The sequence below is a fragment of the Colobus angolensis genome, unplaced genomic scaffold, assembly GCF_000951035.1.
Source record: "Colobus angolensis palliatus isolate OR3802 unplaced genomic scaffold, Cang.pa_1.0 Scaffold221, whole genome shotgun sequence".
Classification (NCBI taxonomy): Eukaryota; Metazoa; Chordata; class Mammalia; order Primates; family Cercopithecidae; genus Colobus; species Colobus angolensis.
The window spans coordinates 2,755,549-2,774,760 of NW_012115389.1; the positions used below are offsets into that span (position 1 = coordinate 2,755,549).

General features: G+C 43.1%; 1 protein-coding gene across 6 annotated transcripts in view; it reads right to left on the reverse strand.

The window, feature by feature from the left end:
• Positions 1–2,349: 2,349 nt before the first annotated feature.
• ESR1 (estrogen receptor 1) overlaps positions 2,350–19,212 on the reverse strand; it is a 415,435-nt gene continuing 398,572 nt past the window's right edge. For all 6 annotated transcript variants that reach the window (XM_011943764.1, XM_011943767.1, XM_011943763.1 and 3 more), the window contains 2 exons: positions 10,986–11,169; positions 2,350–6,884 (listed from right to left, as the gene is read on the reverse strand). In XM_011943764.1, coding sequence (XP_011799154.1) covers positions 6,650–6,884; positions 10,986–11,169 — 419 coding nt within the window. In that variant the 3' untranslated portion in view covers positions 2,350–6,649. The remainder of the gene's footprint in view (positions 6,885–10,985; positions 11,170–19,212) is intronic.

Consider the following 19,212-nt stretch of genomic DNA (forward strand, 5'->3'; position numbering starts at 1 on the left):
GGAAGCAAGCAAAATAAAGGGAAGAAGTTTAACTTTAGGTGAAGTTAGCAATTTTAAGTATTACACATAGATAGGTGATTTAATTATTGAAATGAAACAATTTGGGGGGAAAAGGTAACTAGTTTTCTCTTAGATCCCACAGGTTAAGGTCTGGACAACAGAAGACTGCTCTCCATCTCAAAAAAAAAAAAAAAAAAAAAATTAAATCAACGGAGGAATTAAAATGACAACCTAAAAATATTTATTTAACAATTTGGGGGGAAAAGGTTAAAGGTTTTCTCTTAGATCCCACAGGTTAAGGTCTGAGTCCCACAAGACTGCTCCCCATCTCAGACACCAATTGCAAAGTAATAAGTTGTCACCTATATCTCTGACCAGCTGGTTATAAATTGGAGTTTCCACAAACCCCTCCTTAGGCTTAATTCATTTGCTAGGGTGGCTCATAGAACTTAGGGAAACACTTATATTTACTAGTTCATTATCAAGGATAATGAAAAAGATAAAGATAGACAAATGAAGAGATGAAGAGAGCCAGGTATGGGGGAAGATGCGAAGAGCCTCCGTGTCCTCTCCAGGTGTGCTGTCTTCCAGACACCCGCAAGTGTTCACCAATCTAGAAGCTCTCTCAATGCTGTCCTCCTGGGTTTTTTATGGAGGCTTCATTACATAGACATGACTAATTACATCAGTGGCCACTGATGATCTATTCAACCATCAGCACCTCTCCAGAGCCTCTCAAGAGCCTCTCCAGAGGTCAAAAGGTAGAGCTGAAAGTCCCAACCCTTTAATCCCATGGCTGATTCCCCATCCTGACGTTATCCAGGAGCCCACCAGGAGCTGCCTCATTAGAACAAAAAAAGTTTCTATTGCCCAGGAAATTCCAAGGGATTTGGGAGCTCTGTGTTAGAAACCAGGGTCAAAGACCAAATATTAGAACAAAAGAGACTCCTAGCACCCCTGTCTACAAGAGTTTTAGAAATTGTCTCAGAAACTGGGGCCAGAGACCAAATATATATTTCTTACTGTACCATAATATCACTAAAACAACAAAAGGCAGTAAGAAGAACAGAGGAACAAAGACAGGAGGCATGTACAAAATGATAATAAGGTGGAAAATGTAAATCTAACCATATCCATCATACTATTAAATGTAGATGCTCAGACAGGGCAACAATAATTGCGATAAAAATAATTAACATGGACTGAGTGCTGACTATGTGCGGTACTATCCTGGGCACTTCACATGTCCACTCTTGTAATCTTCACAGTACCGCTATGGGGTATGTGCTATTCTTGTTTCTATTTTAGAAATGAGGAAACCAAAGAACACAAGGATTGAAGAACTTGCCAAGGGAATGCTTGGACAAGAAAATGAATTAGCTTCCTAGAATCCATGTGACTCAAACAATGTGAAGATCCTCAGCCCACCCTAATAAAGAAATGAGTCCAACGTGCAGTTTCGGAAGACTCTGGAAAGGGAGAAGCAGTGTCAGCCATGGTCCTTCCGTACTCTCCGTGAGCGAACCATGTGGTCTTCATAAGAACCCTTCCAGGCAGATGCACGTCATCTCTCTTTACAAGTGAAGAAACGGAGGCCCAGGGAAATTAACTTGCCCAAGGTGATGCCAAAAAAAAATTTAAAAAAGGTAGAATGAGGATTCAAACAGTAATCTAGCTGCAGCGCCTGTGTGAATATTATGGTGCCTCTCAGTAAGTCCTATACCCAGCCCCTCCCAATTCATCAGTTAAATCAGAGAAAAAGGATAAAGGAAGCATGCAGGCAGCTCTAAAAGGGAAGGGAGTCCTGAAATGGAAACCTGGGGTGGGGGTGGACCAATTGTTCCTGCTTTACCTTCAGGATGAGGGAGAGGTTTTTAAGCTAACTATATAGTTTCAGATCACTCATTCTTCCATTCACTCATTCGTTCATAAATAACCACTCTCAAGCGTCCTTCTTCTCCCTCACAGGGAAGGAATTGGGCCAGGCATTAGAAAATAGCAACTATGTTTAATGAGCGTCTCAGTTAGTCCTCACCACCATCCTATGAATTAGGCGTCATTATTTATCATCATATTATTGATAAGGAAGTTGAAACTTTGAAAAATCAATTGCCAACGATCATAAAATTTGTAAGGGTGAAGCCAAGAATTGAGGCCAGGTCTGCCTGACCACAGTGTCCACACACTTCCTGATACACCTGAGGGTGTTGGGCAGAGGGAGTGAGGTGAGGAGAGGCCTTAGTATTCAGACTCGCTGTGTGTTACAGATTGTTTAACCACCTTGATTTTAGATGATCAGTGGCAAACTGCTAGCAAGAAGAGGAGCTTACAAAAAACAAACTTGTTGTCTTTAGTTTAATTCTTTATTTGAACATCAAATAGGTTGAGAAAATTGTTTACAGGTGCTCAAGCATCCCGCTGGATTCTTTTTCAAAGTGCAAAAGAGGTTTACAAGTGTGTTTCATTAAACAAAGCAAAGCTGCGACAAAACGGAGTCACGTCAGTAATAGTATGCATCAGCAAAAGGGCATATTAATCCATCAAACACAATTTGGCATTTGAGCCTTTTCCCATAAAACAAGAGCTCTACACTGAAGAGTATGAAGTGCACAAAAAGCATTGTTTATCACCTGTGAGAGAACAGAAACTGGCATAATGTCACTTATTAATTCAAGTCTCTATAACCAATGACCTCTCTGTGGATGCAAAGGGGTCTGTGTCTCAGGCACCTGCTCATGGGACAATATGTTGTTTCGAGGGTGCACAGCTCTAAACACACACACTGACGATGGGTTTGGAACATGGCAGCATTTACATATTTTAAAAGTTCAGGCACAATTGGATGCAAAAAAAGAATAGAAATTTTTCTTGAATCTCAAAAGACAGTGCAAAATTGAAGTGCCATAATAGAGGCAGCAATTACTTAGAAAACAATTTGAAATGACTAAAAACGAGGCCACACTTTAATTCAATTGGAAAGGAAATGCAGTTGGAAACAGAGCATAATAATGCTACTGAAAAGATGGATATTTGGGACCACAGTTCATTTGCTCCAGTTGAGAGTAACTTTTCAGGGGATTAACCTGGGAATGGTGCAGTCATCTAGATCGCGCTCCCAAGACCTGCACCAAACAGAATTATGGTTGCCTTTTGAGCTACTGTATGACTCTATTTGCCTTTCACATAACTAGCTTCCCCAAGCAGATCTGCCTGTGAATATTAGACATTACTATGGGGTTAGTGATCATTCCCAGTACCCACGGTCCATCCCATAATTGGAACGTATGAATAGGAAAGGATCTGTAATCAGTGTCATGCAGGGGAAGGAGTACTCTAAGCCAATGGCCCAAATCAATGGCCATTTCAGTGTATCAGGTTTCAAGGTGAGAACACCTTAATGTGATCAAAAGTAAATTATCAGTAAGTCCCTTATTTGTTCAGCCCCCAAAAGGCATGGGATATGGCGTGGTTAAACGTATCTGCAAGGTTACTAGGGAAATCAAATCAAAGACTGCACTTCCTTAGGGGTTAGATTTTACAACCTACGTTGAGAGGGTCTTCTCTTTGGATGACCTAGTCTCTCGTAATTGCTGCATGATGGCATTACAGAATCATTACGGCAAGCTAGGCAATGGCGAAAAGAAACACAGACCACTAGCTACTCCATGGACTTTACTGCTGATGTTGTTCTTTCTTGTCTAGAACTGAAGCTGCCATTTTAGAAATGGCTACAAATGGAGCTAGTTGATTTGTGGTCTCCAGGGCAGAAGTGGACTACTGAACCCTGGTACACACTCCAGGTGCCAGAATTCACAATTTTCCTCCAAATACTTTCAATACTTTTCTTCGTATATTTGCCATTCCCCAAATTCCTGAATCTACTTCCCCACCATACCTGAGCCCCCAGATAAATCACATCTTTTAAATTTTAACTTGCTTCAGAGTGGGAGAAAGCAGAGGTAAGAGTTTTTTTTTTTATCATGTCCCTACACCCAATACCAACATCAGCCAGAAAATATCTGCTGTCCATTAGTGGCACTTCAAGTAAGAATACAAAGAGATTTCCAAAGTTGCTGGAGACCCCTGGGCGAACATTTAGATCACTGATGTTCTCTGCCCATTTCAAATGTAGTAGTATCTTAACATGAATACAAACACATTGGATGAATAATGTAAAACCTTCCGCTGTATAATTGTTTGGCTTTAGCTGGTATTACATCATCTAGTCCTAGAAATTTTTTTTTGTTTTATTTTAATTTTTTTAAAAGAAAATCTAAGTATAAACATTAAAAAGAACCCACTGACCCATTAACTACTGTCCAAAAATATTACTACTGATATTTTGGTAAAAGCAAAATTAGCTGCCCTGAATAATTTTCCTTTTCAGGCATAATCTTTGCTACATAAGATTGTCTGTCATTCAATATCCAACAATAGGCATCTGGATTAGTGCTATTTTGTCTACTGCGGATACAAAAGTTGATATGAAATGTGATCTTCATTTAAATGAATAATCACCAGGCTTTAGGCATAAATGACTGTATACATGACAAGGTAGCTTGAAAAGTATACAAAAAAAAAAAAACTAAATATTTTTCCTTGGTTTTTGCATGTTAACCCAGTCAAATTAAATCCAGAACAGAAGTACTACATTCAATTGTCTGATAAACAAGCAATGTAATTTCAAAAAAATATATATTATACTATATAAGGTGCTTCTTAAACAAACTAAGGTGCTTCTTAAACAAACAGCAACAAAAGAATTATGTTCTTCAACATATCCTTAACACAGATACATAAAATTGTCCCCAAATTTAAGTGCACATAAAAACTTTTTTTTTTTTTTATTCCCTCCCAGATTCTCAGTCCTTTGGTGATCACTTAACTGGACAATCAGAAATTAATGAAATCCACTTTTCCAAACAAGACATACCAAGGGAAGCCTGAGCAGCTCACCTGGGTCATTGGCTAACACAGACATCACCTCTCAGTAGGGTTTCAATTATAGACAATAAGGTCACCCAGAGGAAATCAAACATTCTTTTTTGTTAAGAAAAAGGAAGCAACCCATACTTGTGCTAGAGAAGCAAAGGCCCAGGGAAGGCTGCCCTGTGGCTGGAATGAGCCTTTCTTTTTTAGCCTATAAGTCAAAGGAAATTGAAGGAAATGAGCTGGCAGGAGTGGAGGCGGTGGGAGTGGGGGAGGAAGGGGGAGGATTTTCTTCCCCAAACCAAACCCTGATTTTGGATTAGCTCTAAACAACCAAGGGCATATGTAATCTGACCAGGCCCCAGTCAGCCTGAGTAGTGACAGCAACGGTCCCCACCCTCCTCCCGTGCCCCAGGGTGCTGGGCCAGTTGTAGGAACACAGCTGTCTACGGCAGCTGTCACAGCTGCCGCTTCCAGCCAGGGCCACGCTGGGAAATGAAGAAGAGCTGGACCACCCCAGGGATCCCAGGGCACCCCCAAAGGGCAATGCGGGGTCTGCAAGGAATGTTCCTAGGTAGCTGCAGCCTGTGGCAGGGCCACCCTGAGCAAGTCTGGCTGTGCCTCAGAACTGTGTCCAGTTTCTGCCCTACTTTCCCTCTTGTTCTCTAGTAGCCACAACAATCCCGCACAAGCACTGTTCAACTCCATGCCCCAGGGCTAAATGCATCACTAGGGCCCCTGCTCCTTTCAACGACCCTTTACCCTCATCATGCATCACCACAGTGAACAGTTCACCCCTGTATAAGGCACACACACGCCGGGAAGATCCAAGTACAGCACCCACCGAAACAGGTCCTGAAGCTGACCAAACTGCAAGTTCAGGGAGAGAGGGCTTTCTTTGTAACACAAAAATAAAAACAAAAATCAAGAACTTATCCCTCATACAGGGAGACTTAACTAAGATCAACTTGCTGCTTTCCATAGGTCCATGGGAGGCACGAATGAAGTGGAACCCATGACCGGAAAGCCAGAGGCAGAGCTTTCAGCACATCTGAAGCTGCAGTGTATCAAGTTAAATAGTCTTGCCAACTAGGGGACCTGCCTTCCCTGTGTGCCCCTTGCATTCCTATAGGGGAAATGAATTGACAATCACCAGATATTCTGCTACAGTCATATATAAAAGCTTTAAGGTATACCACTTTCATAAAAGGATGCATTGCCATAGGAATACAAGAGGGTGCTATAATAAACGCTTGACCTAGCTTTCTCCAAGTCACCAGTTAAAGGAGCCACTTTAAATTCTTTGCTGTGGCTTATTCTTAAAGCCATTTAAAAAGTGCTTATCAGAGGTGAAATGTCTACTCTCCAGGCCTGGGTCTCTGCAAGTAGCTTAAATGCACAGAGTCGTCTGAGCCCCAACCTGTAGACTGAGTTCAGCTGTGAAGAGCTACAGGAATCCTCACGCTTAGTAACATAGCACAGGGGGAACGAGAGCTGTTACAAAGATTTCGCCCTGGAATCCCTTTGGCTGTTCCCAACAGAAGACAGAAGATGTGCCACTAAGAACTGAGCAAGCAAATGAATGGCCACTCATCTAGAAAGCCATTGGTGGTGGATGCATGCCGGAGTGTATGCAGGAGACAGAATTTGGCTAAAGTGGTGCATGATGAGGGTAAAATGCAGCAGGGATTATCTGAACCGTGGGGGAGCCGGGGAGCTCTCAGACTGTGGCGGGGAAACCCTCTGCGTCCCCCGTGATGTAATACTTTTGCAAGGAATGCGATGAAGTAGAGCCCGCGGTGGCCAAGTGGCTTTGGTCCGTCTCCTCCATGGGCGCCCCTCCACGGCTAGTGGGCGCATGTAGGCGGTGGGCGTCCAGCATCTCCAGCAGCAGGTCGTAGAGGGGCACCACATTCTTGCACTTCATGCTGTAGAGATGCTCCATGCCTTTGTTACTGTGGGTGGGAAGACACAGAGAGACCACTTTAGAGCCAACCTGAGCCCCAGGAGTGCTGAAACCCCTAGAAGGGGAAGGAAGAGGAACTCCAAAGACACACGGCAGCCAATCTTTCTTGCTGTTTAAAGACCCACTTTAGGATGGGAGCTGAGAAAGCTGAGGGCTTTCAGAGGCCCTAATCTGGAACTCATGGCTGTGAGGTTTTCATTTTCCGCCTCCTACGAGGGTGGTCCCACCCTCACACTCTCCCTGCAGCCACTTTCAGGGTATTTGCTATGCAGGTGACTTCCATGGCCCTCCGTGGCCTCAAATGAGATCCCATTCCCTTCCAATAGGATCTAAATGCATTCAAATAGGATCGCCAGTGCATCTAAAAAGAGAACAGGAGATATTCAGCCAAGAAGGAGAAGGTATTTTAAATGCGTAAAGCAGTTCAAGACGCTCCACTGTTAAATCTCTCACGTCACTTCCCATTTAACTCAGAATACAATCTAAATGTCTTTCCATGCTCTACAAGGCCCAACTGGTCCAGCTTCCATCCACATCTCCAAGCTCTTCCTGCCTGTCTCCCCTAACCCACTCTCCATAGCCACACTGATTTTTGTGCTGCCCTTAAAGGAACTAAGCTCCCCCCAAGACTTAGGGGACCCACACTTGCTGTTCCTACTTCCTGAGATGCACCTTCCTCCAGTCTTCAAAATGCTGCCTCCTCGGAAAGGCCTACCGCTACCCAGTGGCAGCAGCCTCAAGCCTCTGCAGTCTCAGCCTTCCTCTTTCACACTGGTCTGTTTTTCTTAGCATACTTATCACTACCTGAAATTCTCCTTTTTATTTATTTGTGTTTATTCTCTCCGCCTCCAAACACACACATGCACACACTCACACTCTCAGTGCGAATTCCTAGAGAAGCAGGCTTTATCCTGTCCCCTGCTAGGCCTAAAACAGTGCCCAGAGCTCAGTTCATGTTCAGGAAAACAAGGAGGGAAATGGACAGAGGGAAATGTAGGCAAATGGCATTCTCCTTTCCCTACTCTCCTCTGCTCTCCTCCACTAGCCACAACTCTGCTGCCCCACCACAGTACTGGTGGTGGGGGTGGGGAGGAGAACAACTCTTATCTAGTTTGAAATTTCTTTTAAAAGAAATATGTATCATGAGTAGCAGGGCCAAGAGAATGTCTTAGAAAAATTTGCATTTTTAGTAGGGGAAAATTCAGCTCAAGTTGGAGACCTGCCATGAAAACACAACATCAAAGCTATTCAGGGCCTACAACATGGTCTAAATTACTTGTTTAAGTGTTACTTTTTTTTTTTTTTTCATTTAAAATGCTATAAAAGTTAAATGCCCCCTGGATCTGCCACTGTGTTCCTCGTGCAACCTGATGATTCACATTTACAGTCAGATGAAATCTGATATTGAATTCTCTGAGTAGCAACATATGGCGGGGGCCAAGCTTACTTAACAAAATAGACTTCTGTGATTTAGATTGGCTGTAGTGAGGAACCAAAATATTATTATTATTACAATCGTGTGTGTGTGTGTGTGTGTGTGTGTGTATGTGTTTGAGAGAGAGAGAGAGAGAGAGACAGGAGAGAGAGAGAGAAAGAGAAGCAACCTCTGTCCAGCTTTCCACACGACTCTAACAGAAACTCTACAGAGCTTTCATCTTGCTGCTGCCCTCTGCCAGACGTGGCCAGTAAAATCAGCCAAGGTTGTATATTTAGTGCAAATTTACTTAGTATTAACTAATTAGGCTTGCTAATGCTGACAAGCAGTTAATGGATTTGAAAATTCAGCAATTCCTTTCAACAAATAAAAACACCCAACTGCAATGCATTGAATCTACAACATCACTGACATTCCCAGCTCAGAGTCAAAGCTAAGATGTTTTCCTCCAGGGTAAGGTTATTCTCTCAGCCAGGGATTTTGGCATCTAATCCACTCACGGCTTCCCTCTCTATAACAGTCATCAACAGAAAAAGGGAAGACTGGAAATGTATAATCTGAATGCAGTCACCTTCTCTACCTGACAGATGTGATTCCTCTGTCTGTTACACAGGGATCTTTGGGGAACCCTGCGAACAGAGACTGCAATCACCTTACCTACTGCAATTACCAAGTAGAAGCTGAATTCACAGGGCAGGGAAAAGCCTGCCATGAGTCCTTTGTTCATTCATTTATTCCCTCATTTCTTCGTTCACTCACTCAGTAATAATGTTGTGGGCATATACCATATGTAAGTCTTCATATACGGCACTGTGAGGGACGCAAAGAAAATCAGATACGTCTGTTTTCCCAGGAGCTAATAATTTTTTAAGGTTGTCTCCAGAAAGGGTGGTGCCTGGGACTTTAATGAAGCAAACTTCTTGCCATTTGAATCATGGTCTCAGGATTTGAAGGGCCCTTAAAAATGATAGAATCCAACCTTCTTAAGACATCATAGGCCTTCCCTCATAGCCACTAAGAGAAGGAATCTCTTTCATTCCTAGGGGCCTGGTGTAAGCTCAAGGTCATGTAGGCTTCATCACCCATGAGTACCTATCCTAGTGTCATCACTTTGAATCATCGCTGTGGTCCTGCTGGAGTCTGCAATACATAACCCAGCAGTCTCCCCATCTCTTCCCTGCAGATAAGGTCTGCTTATGAGAATGGTATCCAGTAAGCTTTTGGCCAAATTGCAGGACGATGGAATGGAAATGAGGCCACTTTCACCTTTTGGCATAGACAGACTCTATTTTCTCTGCTGATATCCTTCCTTAGCTCTTACAAAAAACATTTGTTGAGTACTTACTATGTGCTCTGCACCGTGCTAGGTGATATTGGGTAAGCAAGCCATGGCTCACAGAGTTGTCAATCTAAATGGGCAGAAAAATAGTAAAATGGGCAGTAACCATAGGGAAGAACAGAGTACAAGTTCCAACTAGGTCTTAAGGGTTAGGAGATGCTTCCTTCAAGGAGTGAGATCTGAGCTATGACAGGTTAGATTATTGCTCAGAAATATTCATGCCCCTGGCAACATGTCCATCTTTGACTCTGGACTCCTCACATGCTTGCTTGGCCAATGAAATGTCAGTGGACATGAGTGAAAGAAAACAGTAAAATGCACTTGCCCAAACAGGATCGCTTTCTCATGCCTCTGCAGTTGCTATGAGAACATGTCCCAGCTAACATGTGGATATAAGGAGGACAGGAGACATGAGACACAGAGCAGAGTCACCCTGGCCTCAGGCAGCTGCCTCCCAGATGTGTGAGTGAGCCCAGCTGAGGTCAGGAGGGCTGCCCGCCAATCTGCAGCCTGAAGAAGAACCTCCCCCAGATGACTCATCCAACAGTCAGCTATTATGGCTAGAGCTCAGACATAAGGAAGTCCTCGTAAACTAAGGGCTGAATCATAAGGAGTAATAAAAACAAAGTGAAAGGGTTTATACTTTTATCTAAAAGCAATGAGAAGCCACTGAAGGGTTTTAAGCAGGAGGATGACATCAGATTTGCTTCTAGAATGATCACTCTGGACACATCACGGAGAATGATCTAGAAAGGATCTAGGTTACAGGCAGGGATACATACATGTTCAGTGGCTGGCACAGAAGTCCAACGGAAAATGATGGTGGCTTAGACTAGGGTAATGGCAGTGGGGGTGACAAGAAGGGGTTCAACAGGTATGAAAGAATCAACATTGACTCTCCGTGAGGCATCTGGCCCCAGGGTCTCTCATTTAGGAAATCCAGGTGTGCACAGGGACCATAACAGATGTGCCCAGTGTCTTCAGCCTGTGTATGCTCACAGGCTTCTCTGGATTGGCCCCCTCCTCCTATTTGCACACTGCACCCAATCTCTAAACCCCTGCCCCAAAGCACATGCTTTAAACCATGCATAAGTATCGCTTCCTCTGTGCCTTCTCTGACACTTGCCCTGTGACCCATGCAGATTTAAAACGTATCTCTTCTGTCCTCCCATAGCATTTATGCTTATTCTGTGCCAGGAACTCTCGCAAGTGCGCTCTCCATATGCAGGCACCAGTCCTTCCTGGCCAGCTGTCACATAGGTTTGGGGGCGTGTTTTCTTTATGTCTCTCCTGTAGGAAGCCCACAGATGCCTCACCTCATGTGCCTGATGTGGGAGAGGATGAGGAGGAGCTGGGCCAGCCGCCGGTGCTGCTGCTGCAGGGTCAGGCCTGCCTTGGCCATCAGGTGGATCAAAGTGTCTGTGATCTTGTCCAGGACTCGGTGGATATGATCCTTCTCTTCCAGAGACTTCAGGGTGCTGGACAGAAATGTGTACACTCCTGAATGTGCAGAGAGAGAGTGAGAGAGAGAAGCTCAAAGAGGATGAGGTCTGGGAGACCCAGAGTGTTCATGGGATGTAATAATGAGCCACTGGCCTTCCCCAGCACAGTAGTCTAGCATTGGGGATGCTCCAGACCCATTTGAAACCGAGTTACAATGTAAAATTCCTAAGGCATATACAAGTTTCAGAGCACCAGCAAACCAAGGGGGGCCCCTTTGTGTGAGCCATGACCCAGAAAGAGGCTGTTGGCCTTGGGGCCTGTCATGGTAACATGGGCCATCTTTTCTCAGACAGGTCTGACACCAACATGAATTGTCCATGTAATGTAATTGACCGTGTAATTGACAACCCTGTGAGCAGCCACTGTTGTTCCTTTTCACATCAAGAAACTAAAGGGCAGAGAAAGTCACTGAAGTCACTAACCTGCTAGGGAACTCGGATAGTAGTAGGCAGGCAGAGCTTAGATGAAACCCAATCTGCTGACTCCACAGGTGGTAATGATAAAGGAGACGCTCTCTCGGGAGATGTGTGAAACTCGTGGTGAGATTCAGAGACACAGTGTGATGAGCGATTGGCTAAGTGATTGGAAGGTGATGTTTCCAGGTAGGATTTCTGTTTTAGACCAAGTCTGAAGTCTAAGCACTTTTAATCAAGTTTGCATTTTAGATCAAGTTTGAAGTCTAAGCACTAAGCCTCAGCAGAAAAGTTTAGGATGTGGATAGGTATAGGCCACCTTGAAAACCACTGTTTTTTTATGGCCACGTAAGTTTTTCCTCTCTTGCCTATTTTCTGAAATAGATCCTGCTCTCTGGGCCCCACAGACAGATCCAGGACAGAAAGTGAGACCATCACGGCACCTGGTGTTTCTGGACAGCATTAGCCTCGAGCCAGAAAATAAGAGCCTATTTCTGAGATTGTATGTGAGATTGTGAGACAAAAGTTCTTTCCTCTAGCATTGCTAAACTGGGAGGATGAGAATACAGGGCTCTGAATGGCCCTCTTCCCAGCACATGGAACTCCTGCCTGCAGAAAGGAAACTACTGACAACAAGCAGAGGTGATAGTGTGGGGGTGAAAGAGAGAGAGAGAGAGAGAGAGAGATCCAGGTAGTAGTCACAAGATCTTAGTTTTTTCTTTTTCTTTCTTTTTTTTTTTTTTTTGAGACAGAGTCTCACTTTGTCACCCAGGCTGGAGTGCAGTGGCACGATCTCAACTCACGGCAACCTCTGCCTCCGGGGTTTAAACAGTTCTCTGCCTCAGCCTCCCAAGTATAATTCCCAAGTAGGAATTATAGGTGCCCACCACCACACCCAGCTAATTTTTGTATTTTTAGTAGAGACGGGGCTTCACCATCTTTGGCAGGCTGGTCTTGAACTCCTGACCTCGTGATCCACCCACCTTGGCCTCCCAAAGTGCTAGGATTGCAGGCGTGAGCCACTGTACCCGGCCAAGTTCTTAGTTCTTACATTTTTTTCACTTGACGTTTGAGCTTTCATATATCCTTCCTAACAGTGTATCAGTGAACCCCCTTTTAGCTTAAGATAGTCAGAGTTGGATTTCTGTCGCTTGTAACTGAAAAAATTCTATTACAAGAAGTTGAGACCTCAACCCAAGGACAGGAAGAAAATGAGTGACAGTGGACTGAGAAGTATTGAGAACAAGAGATGGGCAGGATGGAACAGGCTTTTGGGGGACTACAAGGATGCATTTTCTAACACTGCAGAAATAAACTCCATCCTGCCTAATCACACCGCTTTGCAGGGAGCAGATGATAGTGTTTTTTTTTTTTTTTTTTTTCCCCAGATTATGTGTATTTATAGCAACACTTTTCGGTCATCCCACTATTCAGCCCACTGACCATCTCATAAACATATTCCTTTTCCTCTCCTCTCCCCTTCCTCATCAGCACCTTCAAGAGCTAAAGGCTCCCAAGTTTATCCATCCCTGACTTTATGCGGATAGCATGGTGACAAGTTACTGCTCACGTAGCAGTTTGTAGGTTGGAAATGGGAGAAACATCTACACAGAGGAATTCATAGTAAACAGAGTTGTAATTGCCCAGAATGGAAAATGGCTAAGGTTTAAAACTAACATAACAATAACAACCAAACCAGAATGGTCGGGATCTTGGTTTCCATGCAGTTGAATAGGATAATGTAGCTTTTGGTACCCTGGGGCACTTTGATCTAAAGCAAACAGCACAGAATGAGTAAGCAGCAGAGAGACAGCAGGTTAAGAAGGAAATTGCTGAATTACTTCACTTATGTTCCATGTGGGCTGCTGGTAGAGAAAGAATGTGTCTATCAGAAAAATGGGCAAATGTCCCATGGCGGTGGTGTTGGCCTGGAGGTGGCAGATAACAGAGGGTGTGAGCTCGGGGGTTAGGGCTAGGAGGGCCTCAGTTTACCTCCCCTTGCCTCTGCCTCTCACAGTACTCTGTGACATCATACACAGTACAGCCTCACATCCCCTAGAGCCCCTGCCTCCAGCTGGACAGCCTAGGAACCCACCCAAGCCACACAACTGAGTTAGACCAACTTAGATGATGTACTTTCTACCAATTTCCTTTTTTGTTCCCACCCAGGACGCCGGTCTCATTCTCCAATAATCCCTTTCTTGTTGAAGGAAACCACAGAATGGAGACTCAAACCGCTTGGATGTCCCTGCCTGGAAAGGTGACACGCGTGCATCACTTTTCTTGTTATTATTTCCACAGCGAGAAAACACACTGTGCTGGGACCTCAGCAACCCCGAGAGCCAGCATTTCACCATGACCTTGCCTATGTAGGTCAAAGACACGGCACTCAGCCTCTGGGGAGTGACTTTTTTCTTGATCTGCCAGTGTTCCATCCCCCTTAAGGTGTGTGTGGGTTCCTTCATCCAGCATGCACTTATTGAGAACCTAGTATGTGCATCACTATGCTAAGGATTCCAAGCCTTACTTCCTTTCAAGTGTTAATGTTTTAAGAGCAGATATTGCCTGCAGAGAGAGAATGTTCTTAACACGGACTCTCAGGATGCAGGCCATTTGCAGAACAAGCCTGTTTTTCTAGTCCTGTTTTGGCATCAATACAGCTTATCATCTCATCCTTGTCAGCAGATGCTTCCTAGCTGTGCAAATATATTGAGAAATAAAAATAGGGTCCTGTTGAAATGCCAATAGTTGACAACAGAAGCCATCTTCTTTCTGGACTTTTCTGGCAAAACGTCGTCCATGTTTGCTACCTGTTGCCCTTCAGGGGCCATTTGGGAGAAACAACAGAAATTCAGATTCCCAGAATGCTTCAGGTGCTTTGGCAACTACTGCCAATAAGCAAGAGCAAAACAGGGCTGCTGGTAGTTTCCATATCCCAGGTGGTCTCTCCCACCCTGGATGGCCACACCACTGTGCCCAGCAGCACAGAGCAAGTGAGCAGACAGTGTGGGCCCACAGAAATATTCTTGCAACAAGGTAGGCTTTTGCAACTCTGGAGATTGCTCCAAATCCCAATGATGGAAACAAACAAACAAAATCTATATGTCATTATGCAGTCTTGAGGTGCTGCCAGCAAATCTGAGCTTCTAGGCATCCTGAATCTTGTAGCCAGTAAGGAGATATTTAGGAAGAGTCTGGGGAAACTGAATGGTACAAACGAAAGGGGAGCGAAGCCACGAGGACACCCCTATGTACAAGACATCGCAACTCAGTCTCTTGCTCTCTCCCTCTCCCTCACTCTCAATTCTGCTGTCCCTCACCTTCTCTCATTTTGCTAGGACATTCTCTCTTCCTTTTCCTCTTTCCATCTCCACCCCAGAGGAACCCCGTTCTCCATTTCTCAGCACTTTTCTAGATAACAGAGTCTTCCGAAAGCTGGAGGAGGTGTGCCGTACACTGCAGTACCCGTGCGGTGTGGCTGTGCCCAGAAGGAAACTCTAGTACAACCAGGGGTCACCTTGCCATGGCCTCCATGGAGATGGGGGGCACATCTAAATGTCCCTGGAGAAGTAAGAGACATTGATGCCTATGGCTTACCAGATGCTTGAGGACAAACTCTTCAAGCCAGGCCAGATTTTCTTTCTGTTCCCGAAGGAAGGATGCAACAGCAGACCCTGAGAGAGTCCTTCATTCTATTGCAGCTTGATCAAAAACAGAATGACTCAAAGGAAAAAGTGAAGAAAATTCCTCAAGTCACAGTTTAAGTAGTCTGGACCAGAAAGCTGCCACTCAGCTTGGAGAAGGAGGAGCTTTCAGCACTCACAGAGAGGTCCTAGGGATGAGTCACACATCAGCCTTTCGGGTGCCCCGCTGGGGACTCATTCTACAACCAAATAGCGTGCTTGCTCAAAAGTGCCACCGAAGCTGACCATCCTATAAACACCACGTTTGTTGTATGCTTCTCCTATGATTGTGGTTCTTTTGTGGTTCTGGGAGTGGCACTGTCCCTAACAGGGTGTTTGGACAGCCTGAGGCTGCTGTTGCCACTTCTTGGAAGGGACTATACCGGATATCCTACAATGTGCAAGACAGTCCCTAACAATGAAGGATTTGTTCCAGTTCCTATGCCTCTCAAATGCCCTACTGAACTAAATATACTACAAATAAAAATCTATAGTGGCTGGATGCAGTGGCTCATGCCTGTAACCCCAGCACTTTGGGAGGCCGAGGCAGGCAGATCACTTGAGGTGATGGGTTCAAGACCAGCCTGGCCAACATGGTGAAATCCTGTCTCTACTAAAAATACAAAAGTTAGTCACGCATGGTGTCAGGTGCCTGTAATCCCAACTACTCAGGAGGCTGAGGCAGGAGACTCGCTTGGACCTGGGAGATGGAGGTTGCAGTGAGCCGATATCGCACCACTGCACTCCAGCCTGGGTGACAGAGTGAGATTCCATCTCAAAAAAAAAAAAAAAAAAGTAGTGAAAAGTTTTGAAAAGCTTTCACATGGCTGTGCCCAAAAGTTCCAGTATATTAATTGGTTATAGAGAAGAAAGTTTAAATGGAATATATGTTCTCCAAATTATTAAATGGTTTATTCACTTTATTTAGTTTGGCAATTGAATATATTATGTCAGCTTTTCAACCATGCATTTAATTGAAATGATTTCAGCGCCGTTGAACAGGTACTACAAAAACAATACAAATGGATGTAAATATGTAGAGAGGAGCTATAAGACTCTACTAAATAAAATTAGAGCCAACAATTATAAAATAGTACACATCAATGAAATATTGTTATTGCCTCCTATATGTTTTAAAATAAATTTGTAACATGATAAGAAATCAATTTTTGTGGGTATATATTAAAATCATTTTGAGGTTTGTATCTTTTTGTTTTACATTGACATCATCTCCAGAGTTTTCATACATGCTTCCTGATAGCCTCTTATATGTTTTATTGTTTCTTTTTCCAATCCATCTTGTCTTCTCCACTGCTTATCCAAAGGATATAATCTCCAAGGCCTTGTTGAGTTCTAGAGACTGACTGAATATTTGCCTTGAATGTAGTGGGATATTAAGATAGGATAAATGTTTCTATCCACTTTGGCTCTTTTTCATCTTATAACAAAGGGAATCACTTTGACAATATACTTATAATAAAGCCAGACTCATTTGCAAAATTATTTCTTCATTTTTTATTCTTCTTTCACTTCCACAGTCTTTGAATTTTCTTGGCATGTGTTTTAGCCCATTTTCTGTTGTTTATAATGGAATACCTGAAACTGGGTAACTTACAAAGAAAAGGAATTCATTTCTTACAGTTGTGGAGGTTGGGAAGTCCTAGGCCAAGGGGACACCTTGGGTGAGGGCCTTCTTTCTGGTGGGGACTCTGCAGGGTCCTGAGGTGGCTCCCATGGCAAGGGGGCTGAGTGTGCCAGTCCAGGTCTCTCTTCCTTCTCTTAGAAAGCTACCAGTCCCACTTCTGGGATATTCCTTGATCCACCAGCCCGTTATTCCGTGAATGGTTTCAACCACTCATGAGTGCAGAACCTTCACGAACCAATCATCTCGTAAAGGTCCTACTTCTCAATACTGCCACATTGGGGATTAAATTTCAACATGAGTTTTGGAAGGGACAGGTATTCAGACCACACAGTAGCATATTTTTACTAATCGATTTCTTTTTTTTCTCTTTTTATCATACACAAATAGGTTGGTTAGTTTTTAGTTTTCTCAATCTGGTGTCCATCTCTTTCTCTGCTTTTTCATAAGCCTGTACTTCTTGGACAAAAAGCCTCTGATCCAAACATTCATTATAAGTACATATAAGCATTTTATTACTGTATTTTGTTTCCTACTTTAGTCAAGCTTGGGTATCTGCATTGAAATATATATCATTTTATTTTAGTATAGTTTAATATTATTTCTCCTTTATATGGTGGTTGTAAAATATATTAAATTTTTAATTATATGTACAGGTAAATTATTACCTAGTTGTTTCATTTAAGAGTAGTCAAAGGAATATGTATGTTTTATTAGACTGGTAGTTTGTTACTGGCAATTGAAGGAGATTTTTCTCTTAAGGTTTGTGAATCTCAAACTTGGCTATCTCTCAGAATCTCCTGTGGAGTTTTACAAGATGCAGCTGTCAGGTTCCATCAAAACTTCATGATTGGAAGCTGACGGTGGAGCCCTGATATCTGTGCTTTTAAAAAACTCTCCATTAACAGCCAGGATGACGAATCACAAGACTATCTTAGCTTCTTTGTATTGTGGCTACTAAAATGTAAAATCTTGAAAACACGGACTGTATCTTTGTTTTGTGAAAAGAGCCCTATCACGATGCCATGGTGACTTTAAGAGGATGACTTATCCATGGATATCCTTGCTCTTCCATGCCTGTTCTGCCTTTCTGCCTGGACTGGTTATAATGGACATAACTCTTAGGATGACCTTGGAAGCCACCCATTCATGATGGCAGAGCCCTCAACAGCCTGACTCCCTGAGTGACCACATAAGAGAGGGTTATGATACTAACCTGTTCATGGACCCAGCATTGTTAAGTAAACAAGAAATAAACTTCCTAGGTGTTTGAGCCACTATACATTTTGTAGCCTATTTGTTACAGTAGGTGTCCTACTCTGATGCAAGATGAGAAGTATTTTATGACTTACTGATGGGAAAGTGAATACATTTGTAAAAAGAGGAATAAAGCCAGAGGAATGTTTTGTATGCCTCTTTTTGTTGCCATTTCCTACATTCTTAAGGCTTTAGGTTGCAAAGTTTACTTAGAAATCATTCTATTCCCTAATACCAATACTACCACACTTTGTTATGGAAACCACAATCTAAATTATAGAACCAGCTAGACATCCCCCATCATGCCATCCACTCATTCTGAATACTGACATACTTCATAGCAACCAATTTGTTCAAAGAACTAAGGGGCAAGCCTAAGATACCTGAATGTCTAGTTTGTTATGATTTAAAGCCCTCAACATTACTAAAGACTTCAAAGAGATTGCTCTATGGCATAGAGGAACTAACTTCTCATTATGTGAATTGAATAAAGAGATTATTGCTTTGGGAAGTATTGGTTCATAGATAGGAAACTTCCATCCTTCTACTGATGTGTAATGTTTACCTGAAAGGTGAAGAGCATGCTCATAACCCAATCCTTGAGCAAATGTGTATTGTTAGACTAGTGTGTATAAGACCAAACATAGTGTGAAGTCCTCTCCAAGAGGTCTCAAAGGGAGATGACAGTGAAGATGAGTGTTTTTGCTGGAACCCAGCAAGGGAACATGGCAGTCCTGTTCATTTGGTATTGTTATATACCCACTCAGCACAGATACTACATAACCAACCATATGCCTCTGATTCAGTGACATTATTCAACTTGTATAATTTTTTTATTGAAATCTACTAGATGTTCTAGAAAGTAAATACTTGGTGTATCAACACATTCACAGTGAAACTGATGAACTGATTCAGTTGACTTGAGAAAAAAAATCTTAAATGTGCACTTTTTTAAAAGAATTTAATATCTCACTTTTAAATATAAAGTCTCAGTTTTTAATTTTTATAAGAAACATTATAATATTTATTTAGATACTTAAATATT